Below are 24,821 nucleotides of genomic sequence, written 5' to 3' on the forward strand. Positions count from 1 at the left end.
TGTTACTTTTATTAATTTTTAACTTGTATTGTATAGTAAAATTGTAAATAAGAGGAATTATCTGTCATAATAATGAGTTAAACGACAAATCGTTTTATTGTAGTCATAGTGGTAGGTTGTACTTTATAGAGTATATTTTACGGTGTATATAGTATAAGTTATTTAGTGTGCGGAGCGTTCTGCGCGGGCGAGGGGGGGGGGCGAGCGCGGAACTGGACAGTGAACGACTCCCAGTTATGAAGCACGGTTTAATATAAAAATGCACATTTGTTAGCTTTAATACTACTTCAGCAAAGCTTCATTGGTTTTATTTTAGAAGAATATATATTTTAATATTCTAATCAATTGCCTGTGTGTTGTTTTAATTGGCAAATATAATTTTTATAGCATTTTTTTCCTAAGCATTTATAGACTGAATTTTACACGATATACATCACACAAAAATAGACATCACAGGAATCAGTCAAATTGCTAATCTGCTTCAAATATTCACAATTTTTGTTCTAGAAATAGATGTGGATGCAGAAACAATATAAATGATGAAGTTTTGGATACCGCGCCATAAGATTGCTGTTATATATACTTGTTCCTGCATCTAACGATAGCAGTATTAAAATAACATGTATGTGTCCCAAGTATTTTATAGATAAATTCAATAGGACAGATTAAAGTAGGCCCGAATTAAGAGGTATCTATTAGTACTTTTTAAAATTTATACGTTAGAACAAGATGCACATAAGATTAAATGTTCCGTTAACTAATAATGGCTTAGATACGTACTATGTATGGGTATCGCCACAGAAGTAATATACAATGTCTAAGGTAATTTTGGTGTAAAGATAAGCTGTGCAAACAATTCAATTTCGTAATACAATAATTTGTTCAATAGAGGTCTTATTTCAGCCTTTCTCTAATATAAAATAACATTTATACTTGCGTCACACTTGTTCCGCTTTGTTTAGGCCGTTTGTCTACCAAAGTAGATATTTGGAATTGTTTTTGTAGTGCGCGATAGATCAAGGCGCACGTGTGATCTGTTGTACAGCCATAAGATAGGTAGGATACTACACTGATCGTTCAGGATGTGAATATGTTACTGTTGTTTGTTACTAAATCAATTTTGAAAAAGGTTATCTTATTTGATTGACATATCTAGTAGTTTATATTGCATAATAACTGTGTCTTCTGTAGACAAACAGCCTGAAATGCAGAAGTAATAAATATGAATTTGATGATAATAATAACATTATGTTGTATGTACACTGTGAGGGCTGTGTTCCTATCAATGTTTTTAAATTGATGTCAGCCATCTGGCGGCATCTGTAGACTAGTCCTATCGGTGTTAGTACTGAGAAATGATACGAACACAGCCGTTGCAGTTATAAGCCATTCTTTTTATAAAAAAGGTTGTTATATTTTGTTTACATTTGATACGAGAGTTAGTCGAAGTTATAGCCTACATCGAGTTACGATAATAAAAAGTACAGGTAATTTTAATCACTTTCGATTATTAAGATTAACACAATATTTTTAAATGTTTAGTTTTATTTTGACATAAGATTAACACGCGTTTCCTTTCCCTTATCTCCTCAATGTTTCTTGTGTTATTTTACAGATAACGAAACGGTTATGTTGGTGTTACAATTGTATGGACTAGGTATTTTGTAAATGATTTGTAGAGATGTTGTCTCGTTTGGTAGACTCACGAATGCTTTAAAATTATGTACAATTATTGCATTTTGTTAGTCTTGTATACAGTGACGGCGCATGCGTTGGTGGTAGAGAAGAATCACAATCTCACGCTATTAGACCTTTAACGCTATCTTACGTAATAGAAAATCAGTCTATTCTAGAACACTCTGTAAGAGTCTCCCAAAGACCACGGCCCTGTTCGTTTAACAGGTCGCCGCACCGCCAGTCCCAGTATACATAAAATGAATTGATTATATAATCAAAAGACCAAATCACTAAGTGATGAATTTTGCGTTAATTATTAAGTGTATGCATCTGCCCTTGATATTATTTGTGTTAAAAGTAATGCTTTTAATTTTTTTATGTACACAATGCCATTTTGCCTAATGTTATTATAAATTATAATGAAATTGCTTTAAAAGCACCAATTTTTACAATGCATAGTTCTATGACCTGTCTATACATTTTATTACTTTATTTATTTCTATCATTATTTTGTATTGTGGTAAATTTTACCAAAAATAAAATACTAAAATGTGCTTTATATTTTGTTTTATTTTGTTCCTAAGCGTTTTGTTCATGACCTACTTGTATTAATAAAATAGTGTGAGTGGCCAACAAAGATGTCGCACATGTTTCATAGAGATAAAAATGGAGACTTTTTTTGTTTTTTTTTTTCTATAGAAGTTCGGCGCCGACGAAAGCTAGTAAAAAATAATTCAAGGGTTTTGAGTCTTAAGCGGTATTCGGGTTACATCTGTAGATCATCTTGACAATATTGATAACCCATAAATATTTATTGTGCCAACGATTTCAATATTCCTGTCGGCTACTTAAAATTAATTGACGTTTCAGTATTTGTCATTAGGTATAAGTAAAAAGTAAAAACCAACTGAATTAAAATAAATATTTAATTAAAATTAAATCTGAATAGCGAGACCCCATATATTAACGATGCAATACATGTACTTGTTTTCCCAGCGGACGGTGCAAGCGCCATCTGTAGCCGTGTCCCAGTAGTAAGCCGCCGCTGTGTGTAAGCCCGCCCCGTTCTTTTGAGTTATGGTAATTCTAACTGTAAATACACAAACACGTAATCTTGATTACAACATCAGGGAGCTAACCGCCACGTTTTAAAGTTAGATTGTTGCAATTCTCCAAACGAGACATTACAAGATTACAATACACGTCGCAGAGCGGCCTCTCTCTTGCACTACTGCAATAGTGAATATCACATGAAAAGCGGATGGCAGACTCTCAGGAATCCACCCGTTTTAAAATAGAAGGAAATTATGGATTGATCCTCACATCTGGGCCCTGATTCTGCTATTTACAATGGCCGGTGTTTTGCTACACGCACGTGTGGCAACACCGGCTTTTACCCGACTTCGGCAGAAGGAAGGAAATGTAATCAAATATGTCATTCTTCTATTCTACCTCAACAGTGGAGTCCTGTATTATATAATTACAAGAAACAAATATAAATGCGTATTCTGTACATCTTACCTATATATTTAAAAGGCTTATTTAGCTTGTTTAATCTTGCAAGCGTTTTGTCGGTGATTATGCTTATCCAATGTGGGCATCGTGAGTGGCTGTACGCGTTACCGCCCAAGCACAACTCTATGTTATCTCTCACTATTTTCTGTACATCCTCAACGTTGAATACTAAATCCTGAAAATATATATGTAAATACAGCATTAGTTGTACTGTACAAAGTATGGTTTAAAGAAAACGAATGTGTGTTTTCTAATCAGATTTTTATGTACAATAGTAGGTTATAAAGCAAGGAAAAATATATTTTGATAAACCCTCGGATTGCCGAAGATCCACCAAAGTGAAATGCAGCCCCGCTAATTTGATTATTTGTACAAAATACGACTATTGACTACGTATTGCAAAATTGAGAGCTTTGAGAGGCCCAAATGTGAGCCACTATAAGCTACATGCATAAAACTAATGTTTCTGTGTATTTACATTTTCATAGACAAAAGTATTAAGAAATTTTAAACAGCTATTGACGCTTTTTAATCACGTCAGACGAAGTATGTCAATCATTATCATGCAGGAATAGAATTCTCAGCCAGGAATATAATGTATATTATACATAGGAGCATTGTACGTAGGTACTGATTACACTTTGATTTCTTACTTTCTGCAGAGACTAGGTACTACCTATACTGAAAACAGTGGGAAAAAGAAATTAGAAAGGTCTCAATGGAAGTTATCCAATAGTTTGATTTGTTTATGTTGCCAAAGTCTTCGTGGCAAAAATTCTGCGACTCTCGAGTGCTGGTTACATAATACACACAACTTAGTAGAAACACTTTTCTGATGTCCCATTTTTCATCATAGCCGTTGCACTTTGGCGGTCGGGATTTTTTTTCATTTTAGTATAAACAAATAAATATAACACAAAACCTCTTCTTCCTCCTCTTGAGCCATGATAATTTATGTAAAATATTTCCCTTTCTAAATGGAAATTAAATCAATAGGTATCGAAAGCAATGACATTAAAGGTGTCAGGAAAAAATACGCCAGCCTGTACCAGCCTGTACCCGTTACGCGTACGCTGAATTTCGAGTTAAAACTTATTCTAACTCAGATAAGAATCTTTACTAGAAAATGGGAAAACTTTATCAAAGCTTGCCCTTCATTATGAGAATTTACTTTACTTTCATCAATAGTCAAATGTAGTCATTTAAACTTTTGATTTTACCGCTTTTTGAATCTTGGTGATTAATAATAAGTTTGTATTTGATATTTTTGTTTATGAGTATGAATTAGAACCAATAAATGATATAAATATTTTTAGCAATCGTTAAAATACAGATTAGAATTGTATGATATACTTTTGGGTTTTAGTAATGAAACCAGAAAATAACATACAAAAATAAATTGTTTATGATTCTTCTAGCAAAGTCGCAAGTCAAATCAAAGCTGTCATGCTTATGTCAGCGACGTGTTTCTAAACGAAAATTTCTCATAACCCACTTGGGAGCTTTATTTTCTTTATTGTGTTTTTGGTATGTTTGTGTTGCGTTTTAGCTCATATTGTGTGAGAAGAAGGTCTCGAGCAGGTTGAATTACCAATAAAATGCCATCTTAAGTAAATATGGTGATTATAAATTGACTGTGAACATCTTGAAATTAATGGAGCTGAAGGTCTGGGTCGAGGGAATACAAAGGATTGTTTGTGGGGTTACAGAGACTACAACCTGCCAGGTCAGTAAACTAGAATTTCTATTCTCATGACTACACCACCGACACCTTTAGTATGCATACTATGTATATTGCATTTCACTTTTAACAATAACTTTCGATGTTTGATGTTCATCTATTATTTACACAGGATGTAGTTTTTGCATTAGCTCATGCCACTGGCAAAGTGGGCAGATTTACGCTTATTGAGCGGTGGCGGAATAATGAACGACTACTGGCACCCCAGGAATACCCTCTAAAGGTACGAATATAAATTGGATATCATTATTCTTCGTTCGGTATTACGATACGAAATTAAAAAATATCCTTAGAAAACTATCAGGAACATAGTGTTGTAAAGTGAAAATTCATGTTAAAAATTCTGTAATAATCATTCTTGGCACAGTATTCATCTAATTTTAGACACATTTAGCACTTACTGAAATTATATTTTTAGATCTTAATGAAATGGGGTGAATATTCCAATGACATTCAATTCATATTAAGAAGATCAGATTCTGGCAACAACTCGAAACCTTCACAGCCAAGCAACAGCTCTAGATCACCTATTGGAAATGGGTAAGTTAATTTATAATAAATAAACACAGTAAAATATGTGTATATACCTAGCTTAACAACTCCAACTATTGCTCACCAGTGGCAAACATTGGTCATAGATCTTGAAGTTAACTTAGCATAAATGATGATGTAAAATATCAAATTGTTAAACATTTACAGTGGATTAATCTACAGTTTAACTAAACTTTTTTAATTACTATAAAGTTTTAAAAATACAACAAAATCCTTCTGAAATATTCTATTACTTCTGAATAAATAATATAATTTTAGCGGACACAACACATCAAACCCCAACATACTGGACAGCCAGAACTCACCAAATAGAATGACCACAACTCCAACATACAGTAATGTGAACAACACATCTCCTGGAAACCCTGTTGGTGTGGTCAAGGGAGTGCAACAAGCCAAAACACCCGAGTCTGACAGCCCTGTGCTTAAAGATGTCCCGCCCTACAGGTAAACAACAAATAAACTGAACTATACCAAACCTAAATAGGAAACAAATACGCATTTTGTTTAATTGCCATGAAGGATGTATGGTTGTAGTAAATAAGGAACTTTTATTTGCTTGAACATGAACAGGTTAGATAATGAGGCTAGTTTTAATTATTCAGACAAATATCAAATACTGAAAGAGTTAGATAGATGTATTATAAAAAATAATTTCATTATTACCTGAAAATTTTATAAATACTAAAATTATCCTTAATAAGCACTAAGGAGGAATTACTAAGCAAATATGTAACAAAATTGTCCTCAAGTGATTAGTTTTTTATAAGAAACATATTCAAAGCGTTTTCCTAGAAGTCATTAGTCACAGTTTACTAGACATGTGAATTTAAATTTCGTTTTTTACGTTATATTAGTCACAGGCGCTGACATTTACATGAGCCTTGACCTGAATGTCTGTGACTGACTCATCAAAGCTAACTGTGTTGGTCAGCCCAGACTAAACATAAAACTTAGGACTTTTACATATTTTAGGGATATGAAGTATACTTTTGGGAGTGAATGATAAAAAGAAGCAACAAGTTTTCATATCATGATCCACAGCCTTTATCCTCCCACCACCGGGCATAGGCCTCCCCTTTCTCGTGCCAATCCTATGGTCCTGTGCTAGCCTCATCCAGACTCGACCTGAGATCTTTACTATGTAAATTAATTAATTATTCATTTGTTGTTTTCATATACTAAAGTTCAAATAACCTGATTAAAACTAAACAATATTTTAATTTTAAAGCATTTACATACTTATTGCTCTGACAATAGATTGTCGTTCTAGTTTGTCTATAAATAATGCCCCACTTTTTGGTCAATTAATACATTGTAACCTATTTATTGCAATTGCTTGCATCATATTACAGACATAATTAAGATTAATGATCCATTGTTTGTATTTATTGTCACATTTTTATCCTTTGTATTTCAGCCGGTGTCCAAATTAATGTTTTCTGCACTAACCTAAATTTATGCAAATGATATCATATTTTTTTTTGCAAACACTTCTTCATATTTTTGTAATTCTTCTATAAAGACTTTATTACATATTTTAAAGAGAAATATATCAGTTGCCAAGATTATATTTGCCATTTAACTGACAAATGTAGAGGAAATATTAATTCATTCGAAAAATATTGAAATCGATTCTTCTATATCAGAGAACCACCACCGCCATATCGATCTCCACCGCCGCCAACGCAAGCCATTAGAAAGTCCCCAAATCGGTCTCGATCAAACAGACCAACGCATATGTCACCAGTGAACTTACCTGAAGAGAACCAGGATAACAGGAGCCCTGAGGCGGTCAGCTATAACACGCAGTACAGAGAGCTTGTATCCCTGGTTAACTATCAAAGAGAGAAGTTGTCAAGCCAGCAGGTTGATCTTATAAAGGTAGGTTGAATTATATTTACGAGCTCGTTATTATTACTCATTATGTCTATTGGAAGCCTAATTAAATATAATTGAATATTTGTTTAATGATAAAATGAGTAAGGCACTATTAGTAGGTTTTTTACCACAGAGAAGTTTTTTTAAGTTTTTCCATATAACATTATCCTTTCATAAATCCCTTTTTGCCAGCCTCGGTACACCAGTCTATAGAAAATAAAGATAAATTTGTTTGTATATAAGACTTTTATATACTTAAAGACCCTATTTTACAGTATGACGCTGAGATCGGTTACTGGGAAAACAAAGGTCGGGAGCAAGAGCGACAGGTCGAGTTACTGCAGCAGCAGATTAGTTCGGCCGATAACCAGCTGAGAATTAGCACGGAGCAGGTAAACTCAATTCACACAAGAACCGCCCTACAAATCATTGTTTGATCGCAGCGTGCGCGCGTCTTGTTCGCACGGTCCCTTTATTTTCTTTGCCTCAATTGCCTCCGTATATCTTTCCACTATATCTTGTTGAACGTGAAAGTTTGCGAGCAAAAATTCCTAGTCCTCTACGCATTTTTTGTAAAATAAGTTCAAGCTCAGTCAGATTTTCAAAATACGGAACAAAATAAAATACAGTAATGGCTACTAAATTACGAAACAAAATTACCTTATCTCAAGAAAATAACCTTGTAACACTATGATACCTATCATACCCTATCTAATCTACGATTATAAGCGATAACTCGTAGAAAATTATTGTGTAGTGTAAAACCGCTTTTTTGGCCTGACTAGACTACCTACAACGTAAACAGACTGTTTGTAGATATGATTTTGTTTATAAACTGTTGTGCCTGACTGTGCCACACATGCAAAACAGCTGACTTAAGTATGCATTATTTCCTTTATAGGTACAAGCGCTAACATACGTTGAAGAGGAAAGTGAAATAGTGAAACAAAATGAGAAGACAATAAAGTCTGAGATTGTGTTGGTGCGGTCAAAGCTCGCGAACTGCGAAACCGAGCTGTTACAGTGCAAGAACAAGATTCGCAAGCTGATGGAGGAGATTCATAATGAGCAAAGACTTATGAATAGTCGTCAGCAAGAAAATAGGTAAGTTTATCATTTTATTTAACTTTTTTCTATATCTTGTATAATAACGTAATTTTTGAGTGTTTTTTTGGATAATTATGATATCATTTCCTTTAGTATATAATATAAAAGGATTTTTTTTTAATTTATATGAAGCCAATGATTAAAAAAAGGATCTGTATATTGTCGGACATCGTATAAAGAAAAAAACAATAATATAGTCAAAACGGCAGGGTTATAAAGTTCACTATAATTGAATTCCGTGTCATAATTGTCTACAATTTGTTTGCTTTAAAATGCAAATTACAGTGCGTAAAGTTATTTGTTATCTTCGTCTTGATCATTTGTAATTCAGACTACCAACTTGATGTGTGTAATTATAGCAGCATGTACAATAGTACCTGTGAGAACCTAAAACAGATTGTTTGATATTCAGCCGCGTCAGAATGGGAACGAACTTTGGTCTTTTGAATGTTTAAACCTATACTTTATGTTATCGTCAGTTGTGATCTCGGTATAAAGGTCTATTTATATCTAGAATCAGATTTGGAAACTACAAATTTTTTATATCTTCTGTGACGTGTCTGTATATAATTAAATAATGTACAGTTAATATTTGTATTACGGTTCTTAATTAATAACATCCTGTAACATTCTTCTTAGAATAATCTTAAGTTACTCAAATTAAGCTTGTAAAGACTACTATCATTGACTTAGATTAACCAATACAAAATAGTACAATGACTACAATGAGGCTGAAATGCTTTGATAAAAACCTCTAAATTTAAATAGACTTTGTGTGCTATTTACTTAAATTATTTCCTATAAAACAAGAACAACATAACGATTTAAAAAGTATCCTATAAACAATTTTTAGAATGAATATTGGTCATTAAAATAAAATGTTTTTCTTTTCAACTATAGGCAAGCACTGGAGCGCTCAATGCTCGCTGAAATGGAGAGTTTGCAGAGTCAAATACAACAAGCGAAACACGCGACTGAAATTAACAATCTGACCGCGGAGAATCTGAAGAGGGAGGTAGGATCATATTAAATATTATACTGTATCTTTGTATTGTAACTCGTTCATTAAATGTATGTATAGTATATTATTTCTCATAGAGTAATTAAAACTTATAATGTATGTGTACTGACATGTATGTGTATGTACTGACTGTATCTTACTTTACCGTGTTTAATGTTTCTGGGATTCCTAAAGTCCTGGTAATTGTCTGCTGATGTAAAAGCCGTGTGCGTGGATAAGTTACATATAAAAGTGTAATAATTCCCTTAATTTTAGATTCTTTAGTTAGTTTTGAAAATAGTTTTTAATAATTTGTAACTATTAGAATTTTCTAGTGAGGCATAAGACAATCTTTGTCCATAGGTCGGAGTGCTAGAGAATGCCATAATGGAGAAGAAGCGTCAAGTGGAGCGGCTGGTGCAGGAGATGAAGGAAGCTAACTTACAGAGCCTTACTGGCAGCGTGGATGAGTTGCGGCATCCTTTGGACGGTACGTATGGTAATTTTATTTAATTATGTTGTTTTAACAACAACACACACCTTTTCCACGTTAAATAAGAAAATAATCAACAAAATCGGGTCGTCCAGTCCGAAGTTCTGAAGTAACAAACAAAAAATACAGACAGTATTGATAACCTCCTCCCTTTTGAAGTCGGTTGTTTATTGTACCTTTAAAAGGAACATTATAGACTGTTATTTTTAACAGCTATCATCTGCCGTAATCACGCGAGATGCATGATGATGAATTTTTAAGAATCAATTCTATACTATAACTTCATCAAAAGAAATCTGTGTATGGCTACATAAACCTAGCGTACCAGACATTGGTTCTAAAAAATATGTCCCTCCCTAAGAATTACTGATCAACCGCAACGAAAATCTAACTTGGCTTTATAATTACCTGTTGATGTAAAAAAAAACACTAGGATAGACTTTTGTTGTTCATTTCTTGTAAATTAACTTTCTACATTAACTTCTGTGCACATTTATTTTTCTTCTACTATTTTGTTGTATGGATGGATTTTGCATATTTACAGGGCTGTGTAAAGCAGGCAGCGCACGCAGGATCATAGGTTCCCCGAGGCAACTCGAAAACGCTGCACCCACCAATAAGAATCCTCACGGTGTATGGGTATAACGTCCTATAACCTCTACACTGACAGCGGCCATTACAAGTTCCCCCTAATTATATGCAACGGCCTAATTTAAGTAGCGAAGAAGTATAGATCAAATAGATATAATTTTCATTAGGTTTCTGAATCGAATGTTAAATGTACTTTGAATGTCTGAGCATTTGTTTAAAAAATCTCTTGACTAACATTAAAATATAATATTTTGAATGAAATTGTGTTCTTTTATAAATAGTTGTTTCTGTAATGTGATAGCTTTATTCCCCCGAATCTCTCGAGTTCAATGTTTGATTCAGAAATGTAAACTAGTGCTGCTGTAATGCACGATATTATTTTGTGGTACTCCTGTAGCTGTATGGTAGCGGTTAATTTATTAGAAGATATTTGTGTTCAAATTAGTGTCATATTTATAATTATTACTTTGTCACAAATTTATTGTTACATAAGCGTGTATTGGAATATGAAAGTGTACTTAAAAGTATCGGCTTGATATTTTTATCTTACACAAAAAGTATTATTTATCTTGCCGTTTAGTTAATGTTTATTAGATATTGGAGTTGATGGTACAAATTCATCAAAATGTTCAATATTATTTTTATATTTTTGTGTGTTGTGTTTTGTGTGATGACAATGCAATGCGGTTTGTAAACACGTAGGTTTTTTATTAACACTAGACAGTTAGATTTGCATTTTATCCTACAATCCTAATTCTGTGACGGGGAGAATCCCATCTATTGTTTTGTGAATGTTGGTCAAGCCGTAGGTTGCGCCATTTGGGTAATAGAGTAAAACATTGGACCGAATATGTTTATAAGTATTTTATCGGCGCGTATGGATGGTTTACTGCACATTTAATCTTACCATTTCAAACTTATTATAAACTATGCATAAGCGTGTACTTCAATATCTTAATCTATACTACCTATATTATTGTAAAGGATCATGTTTAAAGTATGTACCTACACTACGATGAATATGCAATATAGAAATACTTAATTATAATAATAAATCTAGTCGAAAGTTTAAGCCATTGCAATATTTTATAAACCAATATTAACCTTGATTTTAGAAGCATTTTAAATAATAATGGCATTTATGACAAATCAAATTATTAATATTATAGCGTAATAGATGTAGTATGTACAAACTACATAATTATTTAGAATTTGTGTGAGACTTATCTGAAAGTATTATAGTATGAATTTATTTCTTGCATGGTTACTAATTGTAATTAAACGATTTGTGTATATTCATATCTGAAATAAAGGACATATTGTATACCGATTTGTGTGAATTATTTGAACCTTGACTTTACCTAAAGTGTAAGTAAGGTAAGTAAATTGCTCTACACAATCATTTTCTCGTCAGTGACTAAGATATATTTACTAACTTCAAAATGAATACTGTTTTACTATTAAGCTAATATTATGTTGTGTTTGTTTGGTACATATCTGGACAATAAAACAACAATTATTTATTATTTATTAATCCTTATATTCAATATAACTTATTTAATGTAAGAAATTAAATCTGTTCACAACAACCTATCATAAAGAACATTGTTTTCTGTATAATAGATGCCGTAACGCGTAACTTAAGTTATGCTGTACTGTACTTAGGGGTTCCGTGTTTGACCGTCACATAACTATATTTACAACATCATGTCAAATCGCGGATAGTAAATTAACAACAAATAGATTCGATGACTTCTATGCATATCCTGTGATGTGGAGATTCAACTAATCATATCTCAAACAATAACGTGTAACACTCTGTTACAACCACACGTCACAGCAGAACAAACTGATAATTCATAAAATTTAAATCACATTTCAATACTTGAAAGTGTTCCAGGCGAGATGCCTGTACATGGACTGGAAACGAGTGAATACTTTTTGATCTGTTTCATTTGAGATAAAATTTATAATTAGCTAAAAATTATATGTCTCTGTCTGAGCACACATAACCATCTCAAAATGATGGTTATAGATAAAATCACAATAGATCTACCACAAGCACCATCGTATATTGCGGTTGTATTCACTAATTTCGAATCCACTCGAACCTTATATCTACGGCGCCTATTAACTATGCCTTCTCTTCTTTCTCCCTGTTATACCGTTCTAATTCTTTAAGGAACTGTCCCTTGGGTTTCATGACGTTGGGCCGGTCGCCGCGGCACTTGGGACAGAACCACTTGCCCTTGGGCTTGGTGGTAAGTGACACGCAGGAGAAGTGGAACCACTCGATGGGGCAGAGGTCGTTGTCGCAGAGGATCATCTCGCCGAAGGAGATCTGGTCGCAGAGGCAGTACCGCGGCTCGTCCGGGTCGATGGCGTCTGTCTCTTCCGGCGGCGTCTCTGATCGCTGGGCTGCCTGGCGCGCTTTGCGCTTTTTCTTTTTGCCTATACCTGTAGAATTAAATTATATTATTAATTAAAAATGTTCATTTTGATATGTATCTAGAACAAAGTTTAGGGACATCATTATTAATTACAGTTAAAATTGAAGATCGTTTTGTGAATAAGTAAGTACATGGTAAATTCAAAATCGTATTTCAGAAGAATTGTATCTGTATACCTTTCTTGTGAGTGGTATTATGCGTGTGCCTCTCGCTATCTCGCTCGCTAGAGTCAGCTCCGTCGGTAGCGGCTCCCGCTGTTGTGCGCGATCGACGAGCGCGTTTTGACCATCTCTCACCTAAAGTAAAAAGTTTATTTTATAACTTTTTATTTCAGTACAAAGCTGATTTTCGGATATTTTTTACTCAGTCAGCTTTCGCTCATGAACCCTATTTTATTTGTTTTACTTCGTATTATATTTTTATGTGAAGAAATATTGTAGATTATTTGATTAACTGATTACTCAAAGTTAAGACTAATGCTTGTGATGATACTGCATTATTACACAAATTCAGTAGATCATCTTTGATCAAAGTCCTTACCTCCAGACTTGTCTCTATCCACTTTTTCTTTCTCCTTCTCATTGGTGCGTTCTGGTGGTGGTGGGGGCGGCACATGTTGTGGTGTTGCTACGGGGACGGCCGGTTCCTTCTCCACACTCCGCAGTGTCTCTGGTGCTGGGGCAGGCTCTTCTTTTGTTGTGCCATTTGTATTAACATCAAGACACGATACTGTGGAATAATATTCATTGTTAGTAAATATATCATTGTCAAAGGATGGATTCGAGCTCTTATACAAGTGTTTTCTACATAACTTTGAACTGCTCTGCTTTCTTTTCTGTAAGCCATATGACATACAGAATAGAAACATGATTTTCATGTTTTTGACAAATTTAAAATTTGTTAACACCATTTTGGTCTATACTCTGCAGAAGCTGGTATTGGGTAAATATTATGTATGCAGCTTATAGTGATTTTAATTTATTAAAAAAAAAAGTTTGGTTGCATATCACAAAATGTTTTACTGGTACTGGATAGAAGATAATTACAAATGTTACTCAGCTTTCAGTAATATTTCTCTGACTTAAAAGTGTTGGTTTGTTTTGTGCAAACCGTTATTTTTACAGAATTATTCAGAGATATTAATTAAATATAATACACTGATGGTCATGTTACAAAATATAGTTAATCGCCTGTCAATAGAATATTAGGGATTTTTGCAATTTATTGATTTTGATATTAAAAAATTGATCTAATTAACCTGAATTGATTACTTGACCTAAAGTTTTTTAGGAAAGTACACAGGAATAATGAGTTTAGTTAAATAACATGACAAGACTGGATAAGTGTAATAACTTGAAACACTGTATTATGATGTTCAAAATCAAACTATTTTACAATAATGTAAAAATTAAATGGTTTTCATACATAATGTAGTTAAGAGGTTAATGAGCTGAGAAATAATAATCCAATCAGAAACTTACTCAGTTTTTTGTGATCAGCATCCAGCGATCTTTGTTTGTTGTCAATGAGGTCTTGCAGAATCTGAACAACTTGCAGTTTTTCGTCTCCTATCTCCTGGGCGGCCACCAGCACCGTCTGCAGCCGCAGTGCCGCTCGACTGCGGCGACGCTCTTCTGTGTTCGCACCTATACATACCGCCAAATGCTTCTCCGCCTCGCGAAGACACTCTGTTGACAACAAAACAAGATACACACCATAGCAACACTGTAATCAACTAGGTTACCTCCAAAACACCATCTTTTGCATCCATCAAATGACGCTCAAACAGCCACACGAAAGTTATTAAAATGCCAGATTTTAACAGCCATCTTTGGAAGTTTCATCGGGATAGTGGATTTGGTGTTATTTTGGTCCACTTGTAGTCGCGACTCGCTATCTATACATAGGTATGCATACGTAACGAGGTTGAAAGGCGAACGTCAACAATATAATTACAAGCTGTTATATCAATTATAAATAACATATACAACTGTAAATATTTTGTTGGAGTAATTTAGGCTTACAGGACAAGTAGTTATTGGAAAATTACCTCTGTATGTTACGTCAAGCTCTCGCATACGCGATAAATGTCTCTGCAGGTCATTCGGAAGATTTTCAACACAATCTAAGTAATTTTCTACATATGTTGCTGATAGCAACGCTTCAGTAGAAGTTTGATTCAACATGGTTAAAGAATTAACACCTTTTTCATAGTGATAAAACAAGAGAAATGAAAAAAACACTTTGAAAGCGAATAACAAGTCCACTGCATTCAACAGCCGTGCCGTCAAGCATCATTGTACGTTCAGAAACGACGTACGTAAGTTTCTTTTTTATCTTTTTCGTTTTTGCTCCAATAACTTTAAAGTAAAATGAGTTTTGACATGAGTACATTTTGTTACTTGGTTTAAAATTAAGTTACAATTTCTGTATAAAAAGTCTCAACATTTAAATAAAATGTGTCTGGATCTGTGGTATCGATTTTTCATGTTGTGGTGTTCAGAAACGAGTATAGTAGGAAAACATAGAAAGTGGCGCCACTTGTCCCGCATTACAGCACGTTGTTGATTACACAGTTCCTATAACTACTATACTCTATGTAAGAGAATACAGTCCAGCAAGTTTTCGAAAAAACGTGCAAATTGAATGTCACTATTTAAAACAATTAAGGTAATATCATAATCATTCGTAACGATCGATATTTACAACTTTTCACGTGAATTATTTTATCTTCTTCTACATATTATTGTGTAGACGGCTCTCAAAACAATACGACCGTATATATCACGAAATAATATAATCTAAGTTAAATTTGTATTCTCCTGGTCCTTGGCCTAAGCTCGTGGTATCGACGCACTATTTGCCCAGATTGTTTAGAGAGTTTAAAACAGGTGGCGCTGGTGTACATATAATTTGTTTAAAGGTCTTTCCTTTTTTACTTTTATATCTGTTTATAATTCAAAAATAGTTTTTTTTTTAAAGTTCAGCAATTATTTACAGAAGCTAGAGCTGTGGCTTAAACGTAAACCAAAGCTTAACTTAACGAAAAATAAAAAAAGGTTAATTTACACTAATTGTAATATTGAACTTCCGATTACTTGTTTCGAAAATCCAAGGTATGTACAGATGGTACATAGCTACAGTGTTGGGCCAATTTTTCATCCTGTGTTTTGTTTTTTAGTACCTACCTAAGACTTCTTTGATTTTTACAACAGAGTCGAGAGAGAAAATAGTGGCGAGGTCTTTGCCCAGCTCTGTAACATTGTGGACTTGTATAATATGGATAATAAGGTGCTTTTGAGTATGCACCAACATACAACGAGAAGGCTTGTCTCGAGTTGTAGCATGTTCAGTCTAGACAACAAACTTTATAGCTTCACGCGAAGGGACTGAACGACTTCATAAGAAATTAGCGAAAACTCTAGCTATAAACATAGGATAACAATATGCAACTACCCACGACCGCTCTAGAACTCATTAAGGACATTTAAATAGCTTCAAACTGAGATCATTCTACGCGAATGGATGTTGTTATGATAGTTTAATATCATACAGGAGTCGAGGTTTCCACCTACAGAACTCACCCACGTCTACTTTGTCATAAAACTTAATGCAAACCACAGTGTGCCTAACAAACTCGCCAGTACTGGCATGATAGTTCAAACTCATAATTTTTGGCACGATTTATAAGTGTTTGTCTTTGACAAATGTCATAATTCACAATAATGTTAATGTAATTTTGATTGTATCGCATTTTTGTTGTAATCTTTCCGTGTAATTCAAACTAAATTATCAGTAAAAAAATATTAATAAGAATAAAGTAAAAATTAAGTGTTCTGTGAAGTGTCCCAATGTCATCCACTCTAATATTTGTCGGGCTGCGTGAAGATTCTAGAAGCTCTATAACTAAGTAAGTAAGTATGATCCATTTTTGTTTCCTTTTTTTAATAATAAGAGTAATTATGTGTGTTAAAGAGGTACCATGTGACAAGCAAGAAGCAGCCATTCCTACCCATAAAATAGCTGCGTTATGTGAAATATAATAGAAAATAACCTAATTGTATTATAGATTAACAAACATTCTCCGTAATAAACCAATAAGCAATTCGTGTCATCAATAAGGTTTTAGTAAAACACCTAACTACCGCTCGCGGCAGTACTTTTAGACATGATACACAACGTCAGAAGACATAAAATAAGTTATGATATATGGCACAGCGCCTGTATGTTATTATATCATTTGCTTTTATGCGTTTTAAACGAGCGCCTAACTAGTCCAGTCCGTCATAAAACTCATACGCGAAATCCTTTTAAGTATTTCTGCGTACAATGACTGCCCGTTTTAGATACACCTTACAACTTTAAATGTTGTTAGGACCTAAGAACTTCTTTCTGGGAATATTAAGTTAGTTTATTTGTTACACTCACAGCACCATGCTATTAAGACTTATTATGAAATCCCTGAAAATATGAAGACTGATCATAAATGAATGTGAATGTGAAAACTTTTTAGTATACATTATTATTATGTTTATTTGAACCACCATCACAATGACAGTTGTAGATGATGATGGTCTGTACAGTTATTTGCCTCTATACTCTAGACAAAAATAATAATTTGAAAAACTGATCAGTTATCAGTTTTTTTTATAATTTAATTAAAGCTTCGAAAGGTCGACTATCACTAGCAAAAGCACATTATTATATACGTGTACATGTATGTAGGTACATTGTACAATATCGCGCTGTAATTGAAGTTGTAGGCTGTTCCAGATATATTCCGTGTCGTAGGCGGCGCGTGCGCCTCGCCTTGAGACTCCCAATTAGGCGAACAACTGGCATGTTTATGTTTTAATGTTTTATTTGTACAAATTAGGTGTTATTGTGCAATATTATTATTGTCGAAACAGTAAGTCAGGCGTAATTCGCATTTCCTCGGCATTGTTCCTTGTTTTCGCTAATTATTCATTATATTTTCAGTAAATGCAAAATTTCAGTGCAATACACCAACTCGTCGTAATATTTGGAAATGTAGAGCACAAAAGTCATAAAACTTTTACGGGATACAGGAAAGTTAAACGACGAGTTCTATTATTTTCATACATCCATTTTGTTTACGGCGAGCTGTGAATGCTGTAATGCATACCTACTAAGGAAACGATATGGCTTCGTAAATAGGGCACCAACCTTTTACACGCACGGTTAAACCTTTTAGGTTTTTCTTTTATTAGAATCGATGTAATATGAGTTTTAAACTGTTGTCTTTCAAGGATTTATCATTATAAAGAGCTAGAGCAAGGAGTACTACATGCATTGTTCTTCGAAAGCCTTAAAAGGCACAGTTCTAGGAGTTTCTGGTGTGTCATTAGGGTTGCACCATGCGATTTAGTGTTGCGACAATGGTTTTGCCGTCTTTGACAATTCGGCTCGCTCATTCTCGATTGCTAAGAGCGTCAATAACGCGTCAAAACAATAGAATTGTGTCCTTTGATTTAAGCACGGGATTGATATAAGCATCCTTTCTAATTTGCGTGGAATTTTGTGCCTTAGGTCAGGTTTAGTGAAAATGAATCGTTTTGAACTTTGCCTCATGGTAGCTTGGTTCAAGGATAAGAATAAACGTAAGGGAAAATTGATTATTTATTCTTAGACTTAACACTTAATTGTTTTGAAAGGAAATAGGAAAACAACTTTCCCTGCTTACTCTGCTTAGTTCTGCGTCCTCCATTCACATTTTTCCTTATTAGGCATATTATTTTTAATGGGATTAGTCACAGTGTGACAGGAGTGCAGTAACAGGATAGCAGTCGCTTGAGAAGCCCTGCAGGCACCGCGCGGCGCATGCACCCGGCGACAGGGTGACGTAGGTACCCCGGCTTTAATAAGCCATGAGCGTATCATATTTCACTACTGCACATGATTCTATTTACACCTGAAGCGAGCTCAGTTTCCGGGTTATTTGAAATCAATAGCACTTTTAACATCTGTCACGAATGTATTTAAGCAAAGCTATGAAATGTCATGAGTAGAAACTTCGAAAGTAGGGTCTTATTTTAAGTGTACAAATTCCAAAGTAAGTGCTAAATACTTAATTTACCTCCTTCAAATTATTAAGGATTATGGAATTAGAGACAGATGTGTTCCTTTATTGCCTACAAATACCTAATGTTTGACATTTATATACCTGACCTTCGAGGTCTGAAATTAGCAATAACCAAAGACAAAATAGATCACTGCTTAAACAGGTGAGTGTTGCCATAATAGCAGTCAAGATCAGCGAAGACATTTTAGCCAAACATGGCATTGGAAGCTTGTGGTGGTCGCGGGGGCGTTTGACAGTCACGCACGAGTTGGCGGGAAACAATGGCGGCGCACCCTCGCGGAAGCCGGCCGCCATTACATGGTCGGCTACTCCCGACGTCTGTGCGTCTGAAGTCTGCGGTCGCCACTCCGCAAATCTCGCTGATAAATATTATTGCATTCCTGGAAATCGATTTGTTGATTGCCGCTATTGATTTTAGTTGTTGCCATTGCTTTCCCGATGATAAGCTGGGATTTATAGCAGGAGATTCGAAATTTGAACTCTACTTTTTTTATTTAGCCAGTTTCTTCGAATAAGACGTTACAAGAAAAAGTTCAAATACCTAAGTAGGCTTTTCCTATAATCTAGAAATGATTATGTTCATTTATTATACATAATGATGTGATAATCACTCAGATCAAATGTTATTGAAGTAAACGAGATTTCCATCCATCACTTCCACTGTCATCGGTCGATTACGCACGCTGCAATTTGTTCTATCTGGTTAGTACCTTGATTTAATACAATTTTTGTATGTTATTTTTTATAGTAAGTTACCAAGACAATGCTTATTTTGATTAACCGCTAACCGAACAAGAAAAGGTCCATAAAAGACTAAAACAGGCCATCAAAACAGTCCGGTAGTAAACTGCGTTGTAATTACCTGACTTAAATCCGCTTGTCCGTGCGATTTACTAGATAATGTCAGAGTAAATAAGGATGAGGAGATCGATCGTACTCACATAAATTAGAAAATAGTGTTTTAGTAACTGCCCAGGTGGTCGTCTGACACGCTGACTAATATGGCGTCGCGTCGAGGCCAGTCTTGCGCCTGCGCAGACGGTTTGACAGTTCGCGGTCAATATTATGAGTGTAATTTCTCGGACATCTTTACGAGGTTTCCTACACTTATATGACACGTTAGGCTATTAAAGGCGGTGCTGGTAAAAAGTGTTGATTTCGTATTATTTATGAACCATCGTGAGCAATAAATCAAATGAAGAGTTCTCGTTTAAACCGTCTTGGAGTTATAGAATGTGAGAAGTAGTGTCTAAACTAACATTTTAAGAGTATTTTCACTTAAACAATGTTTTTTATGCTTCCGTAAAAGGCATTCTTATACCTAAGCAGAGTATTTATATTGCTTGTAAAAGGCTTAAAATAATCGAGGATAGCACACAAAACCATATAAGCACCATTTAGTGGAACATTAAAATTCTTACTCCACGTTTTCATAGAGAACAAAAACATCATTGTGAAATATTGTGAGCTCGAAAGCTTAACAAAGTCCCTCACTTTCCGAAAGTGCATTCCTCTAAAGTTAATGGCGTCAACAAATTTAGAAACAATTTGTACACCATAAAGTTTTCCTTAATTTGATAGCTGCACATCAATTTGTTCCCCTGCGTCGCTCGGAATAGACACAAAGCCGCTTTGAGGGACATCGGCCCACTAATTGACACTATCTCTGTTTTTATAACCGTCGTATCGAACCCCTTAATTAACAGATATCGGGGTCTAAACGCCGCAAATAACAAACAATCAAAAAAACATTCTCTCAAAGGGATCGGCTTTTGTGTTTGTTGTTGATTGATTTTTATTTACATCGCATAATTGAGATGTTAGATTACTATGGATTATCGTTCATCACACATAAGGTACGATAAGATAAGCATATCTAATAGTATAAAAATTTAGGTTCTTATAGAACATGACCCCGAGACAAAGGGGTTTTGTATTGGGGTTGCTATATTTGTGTTCCATAAAATAATACTTTTGGCAGCAACCAGAGTTGACTTTGCCCGTTTGCAAGAGCAGTTCTATGTACTATGTACTGGAAAGTGTTTAATACTATAAATATACGTAATGATAGCATATCTACAGGAGACCACCGTCATCTCTTGAAGTAGGCATGTAGATGTGCAAGCGTGACGGTGCTCTACACGGGGTTGAGCGGTCTCTCTCTCCCACAATAGAAGCAACGGTCTAAGAGTCGGTGGTAGCACCAGTAGTACCCCAGTCCGCATTATCACGTTTAGTTTAATTATACAAATACAAACGTTATCCATTAGTTGTTAATTGGTCGATTGTGGGATGTTTACCATGGAACAAGCCTTGATTAGGACTACATTTTGTTTGTATTTTAGCTTATCGGCTTTGTGTACATTTAGAAAGTTTGTTTGATATTATTCGTGATCCGGATTTGCATGTTGGTCGATTTCATTTCGGAAAACTACTATATCACTCCTTTACTTAATGGGTGGTTCAAGATAAATAATTAATTTAGAAATGCGTGAACTGAAGAGACATATAGGATGAATGTAAGTTACTTAAAAAGGACTACCTTTGTTTGCTCTTTGTTTAAGCTAAGGCGTTGTGTTACTAATGTGTTGTGTTTGTACCTAGATAATGAAAATCTATTCTATCAGACTCTTTCTACTCTTAGGTAGGACTCGACTTCCCGACTAGTGTTTTGGCAACTATTTTAACTTTCCAGTAAGTGAAAATATATTATTACTTAATGAAAACTATTTAAAACGTACTTGTTAAGGTTTCGCATTGTTCTCCCAAGTATTCCCGACATTTTTTTATCTTGCTTTCTATAACATATTGTACATATTTATTAAAGGCACATAACATCCATGACTATTAGAAACCCAGTCTTTTTTGCTAGGTTTCATTAAATCTTTAAATGTCAGGTACACAGGCGATACTAGTAATTTTGCGGTTAATTTTTAGACAGTGTAGCGATTCATCCTAGCCTGTTATAATAGGCGCATTGTTTCAATAGAAAGGAATACTATACAGTTATTACTAGTAATTTTAGTAATTGTTATAATGGAGAGCCATAAAAATATGTGTCGCTTTCTTTAGTTGTAAAATGGTTATTTATTTAATTGATTATCCCGGCTATGAAGAACGCAGCATCGTATAACAACGTTATCGATCGTGAAATATAATGTATTTCGAGGTTATACAATATTTGAATGTGTTTTTTCACATATAAGCAATAGTTTCGAATAAATAATGTCAGTACCTAACTCCCATACAAATTTTGAACACCTAATGACGGCTTTGTATCGTAGGCAATTTTAAGGTACCAAAGTTCAATTCTTTCTATTTTGAGCATTTTTTCTTCAAGAAAATTGTTAATTTTCCGTCATAGAATCCAAACATAAAATACATACCTGTTTAGACTACAAATAAGAGAGCTTCTTCCACACATTATGTATTCACTTAGCTCAACTTAAATAAGTACTCTACATTTAAAAACCATCGTACCCCGCTTTCAATATGCAGCTATTTCAAAGATATTTGGCCTATGGTCATGCGAAATAACTGAGGTTTCTGTCTAATGATGCTTAATGCTGTGTCTCGGTATCTCGCTACCGTAGACGTCGCTCCGGGCGATGCCCGCCACCGAGCACCGACAACGCCGTGCCTTCGACAGAACGATTTGACGAAGATTGGCAGCTATTCTATTTAATACCTTGAAATTACTGTTTATTGTTTCCGAGGAATGCGATGATATCAATAGATTTATTATAGTTTGAGTGGAAATTGTTTTCTGTTGTGCAGCTTCTATTAAGGTCCATTTCTACAAGCTTTTTAGGTCCACCTGTCCCTTTGTCCGAAATAAATATATAGCCTGTTAAATTCTACCCATTTTAATTTTTTTTGTTCAGTTTAAATTTGCCATGCATGTATCTATATTCCGTGACAGCTGCATATTATGATTTCAAGCTGGTAGGTGGTCATTGAAGCTCCGCAATAAAACGATATATTCCCATCGTTAGAGTTTTAATGGCGAGTACTTTTATCCCAACGCAGAAAAACAAGCTACAATGCCTGTTTTTTCAATGAGTGTTGTTTTATATGAAGAGATATGGTAGCAACTCGATGTCAGCAGTTTTCTTTTACGAGTATCGGGTGGTTACGGCATCCAATAATATGACTCGACATCATTTAGTCAAGAAATTACAAACTTGAGTATTAACAGGGTATTTAAAACTTTAGTATAATCATTCTAATAAAGTTGTAATTTCTCGATTTATCTCTGGCAACTCTATTTAAGGTCTACAGAGATGTTAAAGTCTACATTACTTACAACGATATTGCTTTATAAACATTAAATGACAGCGAACGTCTAAGCATTTATAGTTATTTGATACTGAGCTCACGAGTTCTCACGGTGTGCAGGTATGAACTATGGATTGAACTTTGATTATAAATACTATAATTAAAGGAGATACAAAGATGAGAATTAGAAATCTTATTTGGTGTGCTAAAGATTTAAAAAAGAAACAATTTGATTTGAATTTGTCTTCGTACCCCTTGGCTTGACTGGTTGTCAGACTTTCAAGCTTCTGACTACCTGTAACGACTGTCAAGTTGTAGGAATAACAGCCGGGACCCAAAATGAACCGTGCTCTGGCAGCGTGCTTTCCGAAAGACGGAGAAACTCGTTATGACAAAGATGGTCACCCATCTACGGACTAACCGCGTCAAGCGTAGCTTAACCTGTGATCGATTCACTTATGCGGTTACAGCTTAACCATGAGTTCCTCCTTTCTTCCTTGCTTAATACAATTATCTTTATAGAAATATCTGTTAAGGTCACATAATTATAATGTAGTAGATTTTCATGTCTTTTTATGTGATTGCAAAGAAACATTATCACAAAGCTCATTCATTGATCCCAAGAATTTCAACTCCCAAATTCCCGAACTTAGTTCTCTTCCCATAAAGGTATCCCAAAATCCTTCCTTTTCCCTAACCGAGCTCTCGTTCTAGGACCCCTTCACACTCGGAATCTCAAAGCACTGGTGAATTAAGTTTCGTCGACAAGGACTCAATCTTCATCACGAGCCTGGATTACAACGAGCGCAGCAGGTAAGATGTGTTTAGTCACAATAAAATCGTATACATACCAACATGAAGCATGCTGAAGTGAAATTTAAGCGCGAGTTGTACCATGATCCAGTGCTTCTGGTTACTGGGGATGGGCCCCTTATTCAGTAGGCTTGGTGCGTAGGGTGGCTTTGGGAGGCCATCAGCCAAGCCATTCCAACTTCCTTCAGAAGCGCAAAAGTTTCCAGGGACGTTCGCCGGCCTCTGTGATGGAGCTTCATGTACCCAGGATCTCTGCCCGGTATTTTGCGATCCTTGTGTTATCGATGCCCCTAAATTTAAACGTTTTCCGGAAAGAAGTCGACCTGTGAGTGCGCTCTGAGCAACTTCCAGGCACAATAAATGGTGAATGGGACAATTATGTGACTTGTCAAGTTCAAATACTTATCTAAAGTGAAGGAATGTACTTCCGGTCACTGAATCACAATTTAGTCATAGCAAGTTCATTGTTTGAGCCATGCCGCACTTTTGGTCAAATATCATCGACATTGCTAACACAGTTTTTCATGCGATCCAATTTTAATGTTAAGCCACGCGTTTAGCCTGATGCAACATTTAAATTAAAAATGACGTGTTAAAAATTACCGACGTGTCTCCCGCCA

General features: G+C 34.8%; 4 protein-coding genes across 15 annotated transcripts in view; 2 read left to right on the forward strand and 2 right to left on the reverse strand.

The window, feature by feature from the left end:
- Positions 1–2,585: 2,585 nt before the first annotated feature.
- Positions 2,586–4,245, reverse strand: LOC113499696 (dynein light chain Tctex-type 1-like). The gene is made up of 3 exons (XM_026880262.1): positions 4,115–4,245; positions 3,199–3,367; positions 2,586–2,767 (listed from the first exon to the last, which is right to left on the reverse strand). Exons 1-3 carry the CDS (start codon positions 4,136–4,138, stop codon positions 2,613–2,615), a joined length of 348 nt encoding a protein of 115 aa, XP_026736063.1. The 5' UTR covers positions 4,139–4,245; the 3' UTR covers positions 2,586–2,612.
- A 380-nt stretch (positions 4,246–4,625) lies between these two features.
- LOC113499689 (ras association domain-containing protein 8) lies at positions 4,626–11,887 on the forward strand. Of its 2 annotated transcripts, none has more exons than XM_026880242.1 (10): positions 4,626–4,918; positions 5,046–5,156; positions 5,352–5,473; positions 5,744–5,932; positions 7,135–7,369; positions 7,642–7,758; positions 8,268–8,470; positions 9,374–9,488; positions 9,837–9,963; positions 10,526–11,887. In XM_026880242.1, the coding sequence occupies exons 1-10, from the start codon at positions 4,847–4,849 to the stop codon at positions 10,609–10,611; spliced, it is 1,377 nt and encodes a 458-aa protein (XP_026736043.1). In that variant the 5' UTR covers positions 4,626–4,846; the 3' UTR covers positions 10,612–11,887. The 2 variants fall into 2 exon arrangements, with proteins under 2 accessions (XP_026736043.1, XP_026736042.1); XM_026880241.1 differs by having other exon boundaries at positions 4,627–4,918; positions 10,511–11,887.
- A 186-nt stretch (positions 11,888–12,073) lies between these two features.
- Positions 12,074–24,535, reverse strand: LOC113499690 (inhibitor of growth protein 2). Of its 2 annotated transcripts, none has more exons than XM_026880244.1 (5): positions 24,240–24,535; positions 14,489–14,695; positions 13,548–13,736; positions 13,184–13,303; positions 12,074–13,014 (listed from the first exon to the last, which is right to left on the reverse strand). In XM_026880244.1, the coding sequence occupies exons 1-5, from the start codon at positions 24,283–24,285 to the stop codon at positions 12,692–12,694; spliced, it is 885 nt and encodes a 294-aa protein (XP_026736045.1). In that variant the 5' UTR covers positions 24,286–24,535; the 3' UTR covers positions 12,074–12,691. The 2 variants fall into 2 exon arrangements, with proteins under 2 accessions (XP_026736045.1, XP_026736044.1); XM_026880243.1 differs by lacking the exon at positions 24,240–24,535 and adding an exon at positions 15,058–15,311.
- Positions 16,655–24,821, forward strand: part of LOC113499691 (microtubule-associated protein Jupiter) — a 120,434-nt gene continuing 112,267 nt past the window's right edge. For 2 of the 10 annotated variants that reach the window (XM_026880246.1, XM_026880248.1), the window contains exons 1-2: positions 16,683–16,917; positions 24,103–24,201. In XM_026880246.1, coding sequence (XP_026736047.1) covers positions 16,859–16,917; positions 24,103–24,201 — 158 coding nt within the window. In that variant the 5' untranslated portion in view covers positions 16,683–16,858. Of the gene's footprint in view, positions 16,922–24,102; positions 24,202–24,821 lie in introns of all 10 variants that reach the window. The other 8 variants (XM_026880256.1, XM_026880251.1, XM_026880258.1 and 5 more) reach the window with 7 other exon arrangements.

The sequence above is a fragment of the Trichoplusia ni genome, chromosome 12 (assembly GCF_003590095.1).
Source record: "Trichoplusia ni isolate ovarian cell line Hi5 chromosome 12, tn1, whole genome shotgun sequence".
Taxonomy (NCBI): domain Eukaryota; kingdom Metazoa; phylum Arthropoda; class Insecta; order Lepidoptera; family Noctuidae; genus Trichoplusia; species Trichoplusia ni.